General features: G+C 32.5%; 1 protein-coding gene across 3 annotated transcripts in view; it reads left to right on the top strand.

The window, feature by feature from the left end:
- LOC118192218 (uncharacterized) overlaps positions 1 to 18,814 on the top strand; it is a 345,204-nt gene extending 326,390 nt beyond the window's left edge. For all 3 annotated transcript variants that reach the window (XM_085812924.1, XM_085812926.1, XM_085812925.1), the window contains one exon: positions 17,451 to 18,814. In XM_085812924.1, coding sequence (XP_085669050.1) covers positions 17,451 to 17,532 — 82 coding nt within the window. In that variant the 3' untranslated portion in view covers positions 17,533 to 18,814. The remainder of the gene's footprint in view (positions 1 to 17,450) is intronic.
- The last annotated feature ends 939 nt before the right edge of the window (positions 18,815 to 19,753 follow it).

Genomic DNA, 19,753 nt, shown 5'->3' on the forward strand with positions numbered 1-19,753 from the left:
AAATCGCTTTGAGCATTTAGGCAATCATCCCACCGCTTTGTCAAGTTGAATATACCGTACTTTTGTTTTCGGCTGCTTGGAGATGTCCGAAACTGCCTGTTGCATTTCTCCTTTCGATCGGAACCGTCGACCTTTCAAGAACATTTTTAAAAAAACGAAGGCATGAAAATTAATGTTGAGAGATCAGGATTGTAAGGCGGGTGCTCCAATGTCTCCCACTTTAGTGTGTGTAACTTTCACGTTATGACATTTGCAATATCACCATGAAGCAGAATCACCCCATGCCGCATTTTCCCCGGATGTTTCGCCTTAATTGCGCGTCCTTATCTCTCCAGTGTTTCACAGTTTCCTTCCCCAATGATGGAGACACCTAGATCCTTGAAATAAATAACCAGTGGCGGCACCAGTTTCTGTCGCCGACAACAATGCGCTCAATTAACTTGTTGCCTTCAACATTGAAACTCAGAAAGTGCTTCAGACAAAGTGCCGTGGTTCGATTTTTGTTCGGAATCCAAATGCTCTGGATATCCATTGGCTGCGGACCTTACGGTATCCAGCTTAACTTGTATCGGATAATGCGTTGCGTGCTATCGAAGCTTATGTCGAGATCCTTGGACAGCGTACAAACGGATATGCGTCATTCCGCCCTAATCGCGTCTGCAATTGCGCACTTGTTTGTCTGTAATGGATGTGGAGGGTGTCTCAGATGAACTTCTTGAGTCGATTAGCTAACATACACAGAACATACAGCACCATTCTATAATAGTGGCTTTCGACAGGCAAGTTTCTCTATACGCATTCTTTATTATTCTCCGATGAATGTCTACCGATTTTTGTTCTTTGGCAACCAAGAAGAATAACAGCACATTGGTTCTGTTTGGACGCATTTGGTAATAACTTCGGAATTGTTAAGGTTTGAGCATTTTTCACATACTCTTCGGATATAGACGAATGCGGCAATCCCATGCCAAGATATCGGTTCTTATATATTCACGTCTGGGATGCTCTAATTTGCATATATGCTGCAGCGACGCTCGAAAGCGGAAACATTTTGATCGCATCTTATTTATAATTACAGCTTAGAAACTAGTCCTGAAAATTTATAAACCTTACGCTAGTTCTTGTAGACTTAGCATCTCCAGTAATAATATATATTTTTTGCAAATACCATGTGTAATTCAAGATTTCAATTATTAAGTTCAAGTTTACATTATATTGAATACTATTAAAAATGAACGTGAACAACGTACCAGCAAATCTATAAAATAAACTAATCTTTATTATATGCGGCTTAAGTGTCTGTTTGTCGCCGATAGTTTATTGGTTGCTTGCGTAACTGTACTAGCCAATGGGGTGAAGTTGCCACGGCACATGGTTGACATTTCAACTGAGACGTAGACAATTTCCTGTAAAACTTCCCTTTGCTATGACCATCAACAAGTCTCAGGGCCAAACGCTTAAGCTTGTTGGCATTATTTTACCTGAGCCTGCATTTGGACACGGTCAACTTTCGTTCGTGAAAGAACGGACGTAAAATTAAAAATAATGGATGGTCCTCTGCAAGGCGAGCTTAAAAATGATGGAAAGATCTACACGAGAAATGTTGTGTACAAAGAGATCTTTGACATGTGAATTAACATTTTATTATTTAAATCACCTTTATTAATTGAGCTAGCGGTGGCTCTTAAGAAATCTACCGTCAGTGGTTTCCTTCATTGCACTTTACTTTAAGCAATTAAGCAAGTAGAAGGGGCAAATCCCGTGGGGCTGTAAGCAAAGGGACGTCCTCGCCGTCTGTCCTGGGTAATTCAGTTTGAATTCGCAGACACCTTTGCACAAATCATTTTAATTACAATTTATATTATCTAGAAGAACGGTCATTTCGTATGACCGCCGGGCTTTCTGGTTAATTTATAGTGTGATATAAATATTGTTTGAAGAGTTGAAGATACAGATTGATTAATTTTTATTCGCACTTGTTCAAAAAATAAGCAAGCTCAATTAGGAATTTTTGCATTAAAAAAAACTGTTTATTTTTTTAAGAGTTCTTTATGTATGAACAACATTTTCCACACTTAAAATTTTAAAGAAATAAACTCGCTTTTCCGATGAGCATATACAACTCCCGATGAAGATAATTTCAAACATTTTTTTCCCATTGTACGGACACTAAAAAAAGAAACTATATTTGCGTATGAAACTTACAAATCTTTTTTTACAAGCATATGCATTTTTATTTATGTGCCGAAAAAAAATTGAATGAATAAGAGGAAAAGACAAGGTTATCATAGTTTGTTTATTTTTTGTTTAAATTAAAGTAAATTATTTAATGATTAATTAAACATGTTAGAATTATTTGAAATAAATGTCGGTGTGAAATATTAATATTTAGCTGTCAGTATGTTTGAATTACAGAAATTAACCAACAAAAATGCCTTTCAGGTAAAAAATTCAGATTGTAAATAGAAAATTTATATAAATATAATTTATTTTCCTTTGTTGATATTGTTTACATATATTTTGATAAACCTATAGTATGCGAAATTTAAAATTCTGTTAAAATATTTTTTTTTATTTTGTTGACAAAATTTTTTTATTTTGCTTAAAAAGTATCTGATGTGAACAAACACATCATGGCTTCCTTGTACAGACTATTAAATTATATGCAATTTTTGCTGCATTTCATTTCAACTTATTGCTTCGAATTTCATTAGATTCATTTTTGATTTAATTAATTCAGTTCTCCTTTCCCGGGAAAGCAAAAATAAATAAAAACTGAAAACATCTTCATTAAAAATTATAAAATACAGAAAAACATAGAACGCAAAATACAAATAAAAACAGGTACAAAAAGAATTTTAAGAATTAAAATTAAAGTTTCTAGTCTAAAACAAGAAATTCGGCCAGCGGGCAGGAAGACAGCTTTTTCTGTGCACAAAACAAAAAGCTTACTTTGGGTCCCACTCGGCAAAAAGACACTGTAATTGGTGCACAAGCTGATTTAAGTCACTATTTTAAAAAATGGACTGAAGTTAGTGCACAAGCTGACATAAGTCGCTATTCTACTAAGAATTTCAAATGTAAATAAGCGGCAGCTTCGTTACGCTCAGTACTACTCTAACAACTTTTAAATTGTTACCACTACAATTGTTGTATGCAGATTAACTAGAGAGATAAAGACCTTAACCGGAACATATGAACATCATAATTCAAATACCGTTAAAGCAAGAAGTGCACAATTTACCAACATATAAGAATATAAATTTTAGCACATCGAGCCGGTTAGTAGAGTGTGTATATATATGTATATTTTATGTGTGTTTGGTGAGGTTGATTGCAACTAAAAAGGGTGGTGCACACCAACGTGTTTTAGCAGTCCCATATACAAAATTTCAACGTTCTGAGTCTACTCGTTTTTGAGTCATGCGAGATACATACATAGGTATGTACGTACAGACGCCACAAAAAACTCTCTTTTGAATCCATTTTTCAATCCGTTTTGGGGAAAAGAGTCCTTTTTCTGTCCATACGTACAGATGTCACGCAAAAACATCGTTCAGATGGATTCGAGAGCGGTCAAAATGGATATTTTCGCTGAAATATGATACTCGAAATTTTTCGCAATTACAATTCTTCCTTTACTTCATACAAGGAAATAAAACGCTGACCGGTCAGCTGTTATCAGATCATATATTCAGCTTGCATGTAATTTGAGTATGAAACCCTTGTACTAGTCTAGTAATAGCCCATCCATAAAAGTTTTTCACAAGAGGAATTAACAAATAGCTGAATTAAAACGTTTCAGAACAATAATACAGGTTGTTTATAAAGTCACGGACCCATTTTCATGTTTAATAACTCATAAAATAATAAAGATAGATTAAAATTAATAACATAAATGGTTAAATAGACTCAAAAAGTTTCACGAACCTTGTCAGTGAACTTCCACGTGTGCCCCCTTCGTCGCACAGAGAATATCAAGTCGATATTCAATTTCGCGCCAAGTACCCGGCAAGCATGTCGTCACTCACAGAGGCTATTGCGGTTGTAATTCTGGCTTTTAGGTCATCCATGTTCGACACTCTCCTCCTGTAAACGTTGTCCTTTACAAATCCCCAAAGGTAAAAGTCCATAACATTGCAATAGTTGCGAAAAACAAAAGAGAGAAAAATGCAATTAATAAGCAGACGATATTTAGAAAAGTACAGATATTTGAACTGGAAAATGAAAATATCTGAGATTAACCACACGAGCAGACGATATTTACAAAAGTAAAGATATTCAAACCTGAAAAGGAAAATATATAAGTTATTCCATCAAATAAATGCCATAAGTTTGTTTATATCTTCATTATTTTATGAGTTACTAAACATCAAAATGGGTCCGGGATTTTATAAACACCCTGTATTTATTACAGTTTTGATTAAAGACATTATCATCATGCGTTTCTATACCGGAGGCTGAGATGCTGATTTTTAGTTACCAAAACCGTTTACATTTGAGGGCAACGTGCTTATCAAATCAAGCAATAGCTGATAAATTTGCTTTACTATCTGTTTTATGAATAATCACAAAATTGTTGACTTTAGCAATAACTAACTTTTAATGGTATACATTAGGGGATTGATCATATCTTATACCAAAGACGGGAAAGGATTCAAATATAATAACATTCCATGGCAACATTTGTTGTGATAAAAATCAGTTGACAGCGTTTTATTTATTGAGAAAATACGTTTTTCTATTTTAGTCTTCAGAGCTTTTATACGAAATGATGTTTTTGCCTCCAGCTAAATCTTTATGCCCAGATGTCAGTTTTTCAAACAAGAGTTTCAAAATTTCTGTCACAACGCCACATTTAAAAGCTTTTTTCGGTAAGAAATTCTTCTTCTTTCTTTTGCCATTTTGGGAAAGAAAAAGTTAAAAAAAAGTTAGAAAGTTAAAAAAAAAATTGTTCAGATTTTTAGTTTTATTTGGTTATGTCATTTATCACACGTTAAACGGAATTTTGTTTCAAATGTTTAAGGATAACAATAGCATATTTTTACATTAAATGTGCAAAATGTTTGTTTAAGTAAAATGTATCATGTAATATTTTTTCCGTATCAAAGCACTCATTTCTATAGGTCTGCATTAGATTTTTGATTATAAAAGACTAAATGACGAGATAATTACTTGTCAATCAAATTTATAGGGAGTAATTATCATGAATTTATGAAGTTCCACATATATTGAATACAGTTTTATTCCATACGAATATGTGTTTTTTAGTAATGAATTCAAAAACAATCGCCATCAGTTATGGAATCGGATGCATATGACAATGCAAAATAAATTAGATTATTAAAACAGATTTTAGATACACAAATGATTTTTTTTAATTGAAAATTTTAAATCCTTGTGCACCACATTATTACACAAGGCTTACAGAGGTAAGTAAAAAAACAAACAAATACAACAACACAACACAAAATAAAATAAACTTACAAATTTACAGATATTACGTAAGAGATAAATTTACAGAAGAAAGAAAAAGCTATTTTATGTTTGACAAATACGTGAAGAGTGGGAGGAAATGAAATATTCACAGAGTTTAACCTAGAAATGAATTCCTTTCTTCCTTCGTTGAGCTTTGAACAATAGAACAACAAATGTTCGACATTTTGCACTCCCCCGAAACTGCATGAACACAAGTCTGTACTAGGTAATCTAAATCTCTTCAGATATGAATTGAATTTACCATGTCCAGTTAGAAATTGAGTAACTTCAAAATTGAAGAAAAAGTGTTTATTATTCAGTCTGCGAGGAATAGAAGGAAAATAGAGTTTAGTTAAAGAGGCAGTAGTAGAATTCCTGTATAGTTCATTCCGCTCGAGTATTGTATCATCCCTACTTTTGTTCTTGTAAAATGACTTGGGAAGTAACATTGGAGTAATTACTTGAAGATGTGTAGCTTGTTTTGCCAACCAATCAGCCCTTTCATTTCCTAGATTGCCAGTGTGGCCACGTACACGAGAAAGGATAACATCAACACCTTTATTATTAAGATCTTTAGGAAGAGAATGGGAAGTGACAATTAATTTATTATATGAGAAGATATTCCTAAGAGAATATAAGGATGAAAGACAATCAGTGCGAATATACATTAATAGTTTCATGTAACATTTTCTTCAAAACAGTAATAAAAAATATTATGCTGTGTAAAATTGCGAATGCAGCCTTTATTAAAAAAAATTGTTATTTTCAGCTCAACGTATATAGAACTAAAGTAACCAAGACAATTTGACTTCGAGAATGATAGAAAACAATGAAATGAAAAATTTTAATTAAGATCCTAGCAACAGGCTCCATTAAAGACATGTAAACTACTTGACATTCATCTAAAGATAACGCACCAGCTGATACAAAAACTCTAGTTCAGGGTTAGACAGTAACATAGAAGCGCTACAATGGGTGGTTTCAATTACAACATTTGCTCCATAACTTATTTAAACTCTTATTTAAAATTCCTTTGATTTACTTAGTCTTGTGGAGTAAACGAAACAATAAAGAACACAGGACTGATTTTAATATACGCAATGATGTACCAACTAAACTAAACCTTAGAGATTTAACATCAGAGTGCTTACTTGTGATTACATATCAAGATATATCGAGATAGGAAAAGAAATTACATCTATTTTAAAACCTTAGCTATCTGGACGAGCGTTATTGATCACATGCAAGTAATTTATTAAGAAAATAATAACACAGTTATATGAAAGTACGTATAGATTAAATAATGCAATTGGCTTTGCACATTATGATTTAAATAACATCGAAAATTCCTCATTTAAGTTTGACATCCTTATACATCATGGGCATCTAAAGTGCGGCCCAAAAGTCTTTAAAATGCGGCCAAGCGTAAATTATGAAAGTATTTAAATTTACAACATTTGTATTAAAAAATAAGTGTTTGAAATTAATTCATATATAATCGATTCGTTGGTATTTATTTTACAATTAAAATTTAAATAAAAATATCTTAGTATGTCACGATGTGTTAACTACAAAGTGACATTTAACTGAAAGAAAAATTTGAAAATGTTTCTTTACTGGAGTTTTATAAAGATTACCTACCCCGTGATAAATATCCTAATTTTCACAATCATGCTTAATTAATGTCTTCAGCTTTTGGCAGTACACATATTTGTGAATAATTATTTTCAAGAATGAAGAATACAGAAAACAAAAATAGAACAAATATCACTGACAAACATATTGAAAATGCATTAAGAATTGTAACCCCGTCTATTGAACCCGATATCGATTTGCTTGTTCGACAAAAGCAAATTCATACATCTCATTAATTTGAATTTTTTCCATCTTTTTTATGAAATCCAAACTATATGAAACAAAACTTTTACAAATTAATAATAAATATGTACCTATACATATCTAATTCAAATTAAAAAAATTAATAATAAAAAGAAGTTAATTTATTTAAATAAAACAGCAAGGACTAATTTTTATTTCAATTTGTTAAAAAATATTGTATGTGTGGCCCCGCAGTTTTTTTTTCTTTGCAATGTGGCTCTAAAATGGTCATAGTTTACACACCCATGGTCATACATCATTATTACACTCCATTAAAGGAATAAAATTATATAGTACAATGAAATGAAAACTAAAAGAGGAAAAAAGAACTTCCATTTTCAACTTTTTTTTTTTTTTGCTTTTGCTGCATTTTCTCCCCTTTTCAGCATATAACATAGGATTAACAGTCTTGCAGTGGTCATTGGTTCAATAATGGTGAATTTACGGTTGAAAAATTCCGGGTCAAAAACCCTACGTAACTAAGCTGCGATCGATTTAAAGTCAAAGCAAAGAACAACTGTAACAAACTGCGCCATCTAGTGAGTTTAATTCACACCTTAGAACTTAACATTTCCCAAAACGCTTGCGTAATAATTTTTAGATAGTACAGTCGTACAAATTCTCTGAGTTTGATTTTTTTTCATAAATTATTAAAAAATGCGCTTTCTGTGTCGAATGTGATTATCAGTTTAAAAAACTGAAACACAACTGAAAAAAAATGAAATTCATCAATTGTTATTATTGCCTGTTTTCAAATGTAACAAAATTAGACTTTAGTTATAAACGAGGAAACATATATTTTCATATTAAAAACCAATATAAAACTTTTTGGAATACTTTTTATAGATACTCCTAAATAGATATTCTGAAATTTCATAAAAGGCATGCTGCTTCACATCTAATTTTTTTAAATTCCTTTAATGGAACTAAATTATTATTGCATGTGTTAGAACTGTAGAATTTCTCATCGTCAGTAAACACTGTAATCTTAAAAATAGGTATATATAACTTCACGCACCATTTAACTAGTTTTATGTATCTGTAGCGCAAAAGGAAAGTTAGTCCTGTATTAATCTCGAAACGGCATTTTGCGTCAAAAGACTTAAAATGCATTGAATCATTTTTCGAATTGTTGCCACCAAGAATTATCTCTTTGTATTATATTTGAGGAAATTTAATAATGAAGAATCTGCATGAATGTATGTTTGTTTCTCCCATTGTGAAAAAGCAGCGTAGTCATTCACCCGAACATGGGCACTTGGAAGTTTGAATTTTAAATTTCGAATCTCTTTTACTATCTATTTCATATTTTGTAAAACTTCAATGAATTATAGATTAACAAACTCAACTATTTCAAAAAGAGCAGTGGCAACACTATACGGAATAAAACACTTTTATCTCCAACGCACCAGACTGTCTATCGGAAATTCTAAAGATATGCTGGTTTTAATGTGTGTGTGTGTGTGTAATTATGGCAAAGCCTCGAGGGCTATCTGCCTAAGAGGAGGGATGCCTTCGTGGAGGACTTTCTAAGGGAAACTGGCTCGTATACACGTTACACATGGGGAAAACCACGAAAACGCCCATGCAGCCAGCCCGTTCGCAGATTCGAACCTCGGACCGAACTACCAGTGTTCAGCGACTTTACCGCTCGGCCGCTGGTGGGCCTATGGTGGTTTTAAATAGTTAATGATGTTACTGTTGAATCGAATTTTATGCGACGTAAGCGTGATAATTAAGTAAACGCACAAAACTTTAATAATAAAAAGACAAAAAAATGTTTTGTAAAGCCATCGTAGAGGAAAACTAAAAGTTGATAAGATGAACTGAGAAAAGATTGAAAAACAACAACAACAACAACAAAAAAAAAAAAAAAAAAAAAGTATGCCAATACTTACCGATGCATTTGGAATTCTAGACTTATGCTACCATGACGCTTTTAAGATTTTGTAATTTTTGCTGTTAAATTGTTCATGACGTAACTGTGAAAAAAACGATGCTTAGAAATAAAGCTAAGGCCCACGAGTGGCCGAGCGGTAGAAGCAGATGGACAGTGGTATTTCGGTCTGGGATTCGAGTCCCGGCGAACTGGCTGGCTACTTGGGCCTTTTTTCCTCACGTGGTTTTCAAGCTAGTTTTTTCCCAAAAGACCTCCGCGGGACATCCTTTCCGTGTAGTGCCTAAGGCGGACCACTTAGTAAGTAAAATAATAATAAAGCTAAAATGATAAAAAAAATAGCAGGAGTGAGTGTAACAGCAGACTGGTAGATTACGAGCTCAGAGAAAGAGTAAAAAACCTTAACAAACTCTATTGAGTGACCGTTAAAATCTGAAAGCTTTCAGATTTTTTTGGGGGGAGTGGCAATTATTTTATTACGGATTTTTTATGAATTTTGCGTAATTTGTTAATTTTGTGTTATTATTTTTTGATATGAATCTTGTTTGTTTTTTATTACCCATAATGTTTTCCTTTTACTTTCACATATCACACCTTGTCTGCACGTTGAAATTTGTTCTAAAATAGTCTTTATGCTGGCTTTAATGTGCTTTTGTGCATACAGTGTCTCACAAAAGTGATGGGACACTTGTGCTTTACAAAAGGAAACTGTAATAAAATAAATTAAGAAAATATGTAAAAATTTTTTGTGAGTGTGTTTCATACTTAAATTTAGTAACAATTATTACATAACATACATTTTCTCAAAATATTAAAATAGTAATTTAATAAAAATATAATTGTTTAGAACGGAGCAAAAAATGGCTCACATAAGTGATGGGACACTTAATTTTCCATCAAATATGTATCCAAAAATTTTACTTTATAAAAGGTTTTAATATTTTGTTGGATTTCCTTTTACTTTTAAAACATAATTTAATCTTCTTGGGATGGATTCGACTAATTTTTTTGCGATTTCTGGAGTGATTTTACCCCATTCTTCTTGAAGCACCGATTTTAATTGTTGTTTTGAAGAAATGGTGTGTTTGCGAAATTCTTCCCTGGGTTTTATCCACACCAAGATTCTACCGTCAGAATCAAATATATTAAATTTACTCTCATCAGCAAATATAACTTCATTCCAGTAATCAGAATTCTTATTTATGTTGGTTTTGCGAAAGCCAGTCTGAGGTTTCTATTCTTTTCACTCACGAAGAATTTTTTCCTGGCTGCTCTACCGTGATATCCAGCAGATCGAATTACTCTTCCAATAGTGTCAGGATTAACAATTACTCCATATAATGCTTGTAAATCAGCAGCAACTTTAGGAGCACTCATTCTTGGATTTTTTTTAATATTTCGAACGATAATTCGCTTTATTCCATGGGATAGCTTTGATGGTCGGCCAGGTCTTCTTTTATCCTGAATCATATGATTCTTTTTATACCGTTTAATGATATTGAAAACTGTTGAATGACTCAGGTTAACTGTTTCAACAGTTTCTCTAATAGAATCTCCACATTCAATATGCAAATTAATAACTAATTCTCGAATTTCAGGCAAAGTTTCTTTTCGTTTAGCATTCATGGCTGCACAGAGATAAAAAAACACAAAAATTCCAAAACAAACTGGAGAGAAATACTGCAGACGATTTTATAAATTATTACCAATTGCGTTTGAGTAAAAATAAAAACCCCAAAAAAATATTTTTATTGCAGTACGTAGTAGTATCTAATGGTGTCCCATCACTTACGTGAGCCATTTTTTGCTCCGTTCCTAACAACTGTATTTTTATTAAATTAATATTTTAATATTTTGAGAAAATGTATGTTATGTAATAATTGTTACTAAATTTAAGTATGAAACACACCCACAAAAAATGTTTACATGTTTTTTTAATTAATTTTATTACAGTTTTCTTTTGTAAAGCACAAGTGTCCCATCTCTTTTGTGAGACACTGTAGGTAAATATGCTAGGTAAATATTTATAAGAAGCATGGTAGTGCTGTACTTAAAAATATACGTAATGATATTTGCGGGTATTGTGCATGTAAACAACTGAAATTAATAATATTGATAATGATGATTATGTTCAGATGGCAGTACTGCTGTTGTGAAACACTGCAAAATATGTGTAAATTTGTCGATGCTCTTTTATGTATCTATTTTGAATTCCGTTGGCTCGACCTAGGACGGATATCACCTTGGCAGTGTAATGCATGCATCAGAAAAATTACTGTTGAATTCGTATATTAACATTATTGAATACTTCACAGTGTATACAAAATAATGAAACGCTCATAATACAAATTTAACTAATTTTCTAACAAAGTCACTAATTTTCAGTCAGAATTTTTTGAATTATTTCGCGACGTTTGTTGACGTAAATTATCTAATCTAACTTACTAAATCGAAAGTTTGAGAAATGTGGGAAAAGTATTTTTTGTGGTGGTAATTGAATATATTGAAAATTATTTTAGATTGCATTTATTTCTTAATTGGAAAAACCATTTGAGAAATCGACGTAGAGGATAACATCAGTTTAGTGTTTATGCTTTGAGTATCTGACCAAAAGAAAGATTGTAAAATCATTAGTTTTTGTGAAGCAGGAGACATGAAAAATGTGCAGTGCCCTTGCCGGAGCTCGAATCCTGGGCCTCTAGAATACGTACCGAGTGTGCTACCGCCACACCGGGAAGGCATGCTGGAAGGAGGGAGGAAATACCTTACATACTACCCCTTTTAAAGGGCGAATGTTGATTAGTGGATACAATCGCCAAATCGTAGTGATGACCACTGTCATCAGATTTTTTTGAAATAGAAGAAGTGAAAAATATGCAGTAACTTCGCCAGCACTCGAAACTTGGACACCCGTCGAGTATGCTTCCAATCACACCACAAAGGCGTGAAGAAAAGGGGGAGAAAATATCTTATAAGGTAACCTGAATTTTCAAAGGTTTCCTTGAAAACACGAATGAGTAGTTCGAATTTGGATTCAAGATAAATGAAATTTATAAAATTCCTTTAAAAATAATCAAAGCGTGAAGCTGATTATGGACTTCTGCTGTTTATGACAGAAGTTAACATAAGAACATGTGAAATAAATAATTAAAAAAAATCTGAAATGTTTCAGATTTTAAATTACGTACAAAGAGGCGTTTTTTTTTAAGGTTTTGTGTGTTACCTTTCTTTATTAAATAACATGTTCTTTGCACTTAAACCATAAAATTCAGTTCAATAGCAATGTCGCAAAATAATTTTAAAATGAGCATATCTTTAGAATTTCCGATGCACAGTTCCGCACGCTGGAGATAAAAAGGTTTTTTTTACCCCGTAGAGTATTGCCATTGCACGCTTTGAAATCCTTGAGTTTGTTAATCAAAAATAGTTAAAGGTTTACAAAATATGAAATCGATTTTCAAATTTGGTCTTCCACATGCCCATATTATTCTTAGGAGGATTACGTCATTCAAAATTCCATAGCTGTATGTACCGTTGTTTTATCACAATGCGAAAAATAGATATACATTTATGCAGATTTTTCATTATTTAATTTTTTCAAATATAATGCAGGACTCTAACATTGGGTGGCAAAAGTTTGAAAAGTGAAGCGGACATTTATAGTGATTCAATGCAAAATTGCAAAACGAAAACAATAGTCCATCAGGAACAAAGCTCCTTTGGATTAAAAAATTTACAAAATGCCGCAGGATTAACGAGCAGTCGAAAGTGAATATAAATAAGCATAATTTTAATAATAAAATTCCAAGAAAGAAATTTAGAATCAAAACCAATTTCCTTTTGAAAGCCGAGAAACGCTAATAATGTAGAACAAAAATGAAGAGACAAAAAGCAGGTTGTTAACAACTCGTTAAAAGGAAATTGCTCTTTCACTTACTGGACTAATTAGTAGGTTTCATAATTAATTCTGTAGAAATGTCAGTCCATTCTGAGAGACTGAAATGTAGATAAAATGTTTAAAAAAAATGCATATTCTGAATTATTTCTTCTCTTTCTTTTAAAAATGCTTTAAAAATTTCTTCTTAATAACGAAATGTTCTGAAATCTTTAATTCGACTGACATAAATTTTCATCTGTTTTTATGTAAGACATTCAAATTGTGGTGAGTTTAAATGATGCAATTTGAAGGCAACGATTGCTCTGTACATGCTGTTAATTGAACACTGTTTAATTCAAATGAACAGAAGTTTTTAAAAATATTTCACAACTGGTTTTAGCCTTCCAGACAGTATAGCGGTTAGGAAAGCCTAATGCGTTACCGAAAGGCCCGGGTTCGAATCCAGGAGAAGGCTTGGATGTTTGTAAATATATAGTATCTTTACGGCATGGGGGGGGTAATATGCAGCGAGTCTAAAATCCTCTCCAGAGGTTGGTGGGAGACCCTCGGAGCCTTGCCGCCAACGTGCTCATTCTCAAAATTGGGATGGAAGTAGAAGTCCAACAATCCTTGAGGCTCTGGCAACCATTCTTCCATGAACAGGACAGGAACAACAAGTGTTTTTTAAGTGGTTCCAGTTTTGTAAACTAGTTAAATAGGCGATACTTTTACAATACTCACAATGCTTTCTAATGATACTTTTTAAAATGAATAAGATTAAAATTTTTACGAATATATTGCAGAAAGAAGCTTTCTGAGTAGTGAGACTCCTCGGTATCCTTCTGTTACCAGAACTGAATTCATAAATGTGTGTATGTTTGCATGCATGGATGGATAGATGTATTCATGTTTGCATGTATGTATGGATGCATGTATTCATGTGTGCATATATATATATGTATGTACATATGTATGTGTATACACATACACATGTACACTTATACATACATACATACATACTTGCATACATTGCATACATTTTTGAATCTGATCTCGATAACAAAAGAGTATCGGCTCTTCTTATTGTATTCTTCAATGTAAAAAATGGAAAATACCTTTTAAAAAATTGGAACTTATTTAATATATTTTCCGTGTGGAAAAAAATAGCGAGACATTGCTATTTTAAAAGCTGATAAAAAATTGGGTTAAGCTAAATAAAAATTGTCAAATTTTATCTTTTCAACAAATGGGAATTTAATATCTGTATATTCACATATATATATGCATTCATATTTATCTGATGTAAAAGATTTATTTACGAAATTTGCAGTTAAAATCTCCGTTGCATAGTTTCCTGCAGGAATACTTCCATATAGTTTCAAAACATTTTTAATTAACTTTAAAACATATTCAGCAATTCTCTAAATTGCCTACATTATATCATTGTCTTGAGTAAGTCTAAAGGCATTAGGTCGGTGATTTTGGAGAAAAATTATTAAAGAAAGAAAGCTTGTCTTATTTAATTTATTTCTTAAACTGCAGTCACTGATGTAGAACATATATTTATACATTTTATCATGCATATATAGGAGCCAAAGAATTATCATGCATATATAGAACACGAAAAATGTGAAATGCTTTCGCCAGGACCTCTGGAACCTGGACCTCTTTTATACGCGGCGAATGAGCGACCATTTGTCGAATGCAGCACAACATCCAGTATATATATATATATATATAATTAATTAAGTGAGGGTAGGTTTCGGGAAAATGGAAATGCTTTATTTTTAAGCATATTTTTTTTAACAATAATGTTATCTTTGAACATTTTTGTGTAAAATGAATTCAGAACTTACCTTTTTAATTTTTTATATAATCAAATCGCGTGAAGGAAATGATGAGAATTTGGAATTAAGAAAACGTCTTGATTTTTTTTAATCTTTTCTAAAATATTGAAGAAAAAAGGGAGGGCAGTTTTTATTTTATTTTATTATATGCTCCGCCTTTATGTATTACACGAAACACGAGGGATGCCTCGTGGATGTCTTTTCATAGGAAACTGTCTCGTATTCATTTTACACATGTGTAAACCACAAAAAACGCCTATGCAGCCACCTCATTTGCCGAGACTCAATCCCAGGACCGAATTAGCAATGTTCAGCGGCTTTACCGCTTGGCTGCTGGTGAGACAGAAGGAGAGCGATAGCACTCTCTTTTTGTCTTTTCACACTTCTATAAAATGCGTATTTGATAAATTCTTTTTTGTTTCAAATTAAATATATAAATAATATATATAATAATCAAATTAAACATATAAATAATATAAATAATAAAACTAGACTCTGTACCTCAAACCTATAGCAGTATTTTGAGACGTTTTGGAAAGTAGTTTTGACAAAATAGGTTAGTGATATAATTTAACGAAATGCTCTTTTTCTTAGAATGTTCGATGCAGATTTATGGTTACACAATTCGAATCCTTCACAGTAATATGTAGGTTAATCTGAGCATTACTCTCATTACTTAATCCAAACAACAAATAAAATGATAATTTTATTGAAAATCATAAAGCAAATACTTAATCGTAAAACATCCCTGCTTCAGCTTTGATAACTTGTTGACTGTATTTTTTGTCATAATCTTACGATTTCTTCCCACATCCGTTTTGCTTGATAATCACGGAAAGGAACTTTGATAAGAATTGATAAAAATTAAAAGATTTGTTGACTTATTATCTTTTGGTTTGGGCTATCCATTTATTATTGATAAAAGTTCTCGACTAGGATGAGATAAGACAAGTTTTCTGACATATACTTGATGCTTGCGAAAAGAATTTGTAATTTTCTTAGATTTCTGATATGGCCAAGCTCTTGCAAATTCCCATTTCCATCAGGACATAGATTTTCAGAGCGTGAACGACTCTCTATTTTGCGTTTTCAACACATTTTAATGGATTTATTAAACTATGTGTACAAGAATCACTGTTCCATGGGAGAGCATTTCGTTTTTGGATATTTTAAAATCTGTTCTACGTGCTTTTAGTAAGGCACATTTTGTAGATGATTTCTTAACATATCATCATCCTCAGCTCTGGGTGATAAAATGAATATTTATTTGTGTTCATATTTTCAAGCTGAATAACGTTTTGCCTAAATCAACTCATTTTTATTCACGTGAACTAACAAAAGTTGCTGTTTTTGAGATCGAACTGCTTCACCACTGGCTTCGAGAAGTCATAGCTGAACTGTTGAAACTTTAACACCAGAACTGGATTATTTTACATATAAAAACTGTCAAGTCTTTTGACTTCCTTATCAAGACTTTAATATCTCAGCTAGTAGTCACAAGCTCAAATTTTCCTATTCATTTGAGGTCTGTGATAATTTTCGGTGAATTTTTGAATGCTTAAGAATGTCGCTAGCGGTTTCAAATCTTTCACGTATCTTGATAACATTTGAGTCTTAGAAATGTAATGACTTGACGTAGCAATCTTATATCTCTTCCTTGGAATAATATATATCACTAATTAAAAGCAGAAGCTCAAAAGAGCAAGCAGACCAACTCGAACTACGGCGAAGAGGGAGGGTAGGGGTTAGAATTAGGAGTGTTGCTACTGATGAAAAATGAAATATCTAAAAAATAATCTGTATTAGGAATAATTTGCATAGGTACTTAACATCATAACTATGGACTGCTTCTACTATTGATTTTACTAATAAAACTTAGTATTGCCGCTCAATGAGGATAGTACTTAGCGACGCTGACTATCGTACCAATGGCCGGGGCTTGAATCCCGGAGAAGGTACGGATGTTTGTAATCGTATAGTGTCTGTGCGTCATGGAGGAACTCTAAATATGCGGCGAGCCGAAAGTCCTCTCAAGAGGTTGGTGGTAGAGAAAGGAAGGGTGGGAGATCCTCGGACCCGTATTCACCCCCCCCCCCCGCCGTGCTGGCCATCAAAAGTGGTTTGTAAAGAATTTAAGTATAAACTTATTACTTTGCACCTTGCACTATTTTGATTGATTTATTTCATTATGTATCTATTATGGGCTCATTCTGGATGCGTTTTGTTTCTTGAATTAGTAGTACTGGAACTCAGGATTCCATAGCAATTTATGGACCCATTTTTGAACTATAAATATTGACTTCGGAATATAATTAATTTAGTATTGTGAACCATTAGAACAAATGATATTTTTTATATGTTATGGACCCATTATGGACAATTTATTTGTGTACTCTTTATGGACAATTTGCTTGTAAACATTATTGTTGTACTGTGTCATTGTATGGTATTGTATTATATTTATATTTTTCAGGAGATTCATAAGACTGAAGGCAGCCGATTCAATATCAAGAATAAGAACACTCTTATTATATTATTATATTATGTATATATGAACTATTTGTAGCACTACGTGCAAAGTTGTCAATGTAACAAACCTTGCTACTGTAATTATTTCTTTCTGCTAGCGAACAATATAGATTTTCCTTCCCCTGATTGTGCATTATTCCGTGTGGTCACTACCTTAGGTCGGAAGCCTGCTTAGCGATTAAAATAAATAAATAGAATATAAAATAAAGTGGTTGCAGAACTGAGCAAAGTCGTACTATCACCTGTATGATGCTCAGGGCTCTAGCCAATGACAGGTGCAATGATGAATGCGACGATGGATTTCGTGGGCTTGCTCTAATGTTATTGTCAGACAAGTGAGATAAGTCATAACAACAAAATTAATATTAAAGTTTTACTTCCAAAATCAATTAACTCTTTGTATAGCATTTGATAACGTTATATAAAACATTATTAAAATTTTATATAAATATTTTTTTTTATTGTGTGCAAATGAAAACTGAAAAAAATCAAATCATCACAACCATAACCAAAATTTTTAAAACAAAAATATCTTTATTTATGTACAATGTGCGTTTATTTCAATAAAGCTTCTGTATGTGCACAGAAGTAATTGCTTTGAAAAGACGTGTTTCAATTTATTACGTTATCCTTAACAGGAGCTTGGGAATTCTTTTACTGCAAGGCTCAAAGTATGAAATTTGATTGATGAACAAAGGTAATGAGACATAAGTAAAAAATTATGCTGGCTTCTCTGCTCCATATAAAACATTTTAATTTGCATTTTTAAGAATTATTTTTGCACACCTGTATTTTTATTTGCCTGTGCGTTTATGAGTTTATATTCTGTCTGAAAATGAGCTGCTTTGACGATTAATAAAAAAACTCTTTATGCAGCTCACCTCTCACTCAAATAAACTGGAAATCAGAGATTCGACATCTGGTCTTTACTCGAGCTGTTCAGAAAAGGTTCCTCTACCATTTCATCATTGGAAGCTTGGTTATCTGTATTGGTATCGGAATAGGAACAAAGATGCCTTTAATTCCCAAAAACTTGGTTTTAGGTCCCTCCTCGTAGTGTTTCTTCCATGATTTCCATCCAGACACGGAAGACGCATTCAGTGACAGGATAATAATTGCGAAACAGCACAGCCAGGTATATACATTGCTTCCAAAATTCATCTTTGAATAATAGATTATCAAAAAGAAACTAAAAGAAAAAAATAAAAATTTTATTCCGCGCATTACATTTTTAAACAGATATTTTGAATAATGAATCACATATATATGCTGTAAAACTTCAAATAACTACAAATAAATAGTATTACATTTTCGTAAATAATGTTTCATTTTCTGCCCAAATGTTGTTGTACCATCTACTTCTTTGGGTGTCCGCCGATAACATCGCGGCAAAAACATCGCAGATGAAAACGTCGCAGAGAAAACAACGCAAGGCGAAAACGTCGTGCTACAAAACATCGTGGGAGAAAACATCGCAAAGAGAAAACATCGCAGTCCTAAAACATCGTGGTACAAAACATCGTCGTCGAAAATATCGTGATAAAAAATAAAGTATCTACAAATTATCGCATGACGATAACATCGCAGACATACTTTTTTTCAGGCTTTAATAACTGTAAATGAAAATATGGTTTCCATAAGGATTTGTGAGCGCAAGATGTAAAGAAGGATAATTTTTACTTTCACAGTTTTTTATTGACTAATAAATTTTTGCTGATAAAGTAAGAAGGAAACTTAAGCATAGAAAATTAAATGCAACTTACAGATTATACTTTTCATGTAAAATTACCAGTAAAATCTTTATAAAAATTATTTATTTATGGCCTTTGTTAGTTAACTATGTCGGTTTAAAATTCTATTGAGTGCTATAAGTTGCATTAATTTTCTATGCTTAAGTTTCCTTCTTATTTTCTCAGCAAAAATTTATTAGTTAATAAAAAATATGAAAGTAAAAATTATCCTTCTTTCCATCTTGCGCTCACATATAATTATGGGAATATCCATTTACAGTTATTAAAGCCTGAAAAAGCATGTCTGGATTGTTATCGTCATGCGATGATTTGTAGATTCTTTATTTTTTACCGCGATATTTTCGACGACGATGTCTTTAAACTGCGAAGTTTTTGAACCGCTTTATTTTCGACGACGATGTTTTGTACCACGATGTTTTAGGACTGCGATGTTTTCTCCCAGGATGTTTTGTAGCACGACATTGTTTTCTCCGCGACGTTTTCGTCCGCGATGTTT

The sequence above is a fragment of the Stegodyphus dumicola genome, chromosome 3, assembly GCF_044657685.1.
Source record: "Stegodyphus dumicola isolate Sdum_Otavi_A_Nest chromosome 3, ASM4465768v1".
In the NCBI taxonomy this organism is placed as follows: domain Eukaryota; kingdom Metazoa; phylum Arthropoda; class Arachnida; order Araneae; family Eresidae; genus Stegodyphus; species Stegodyphus dumicola.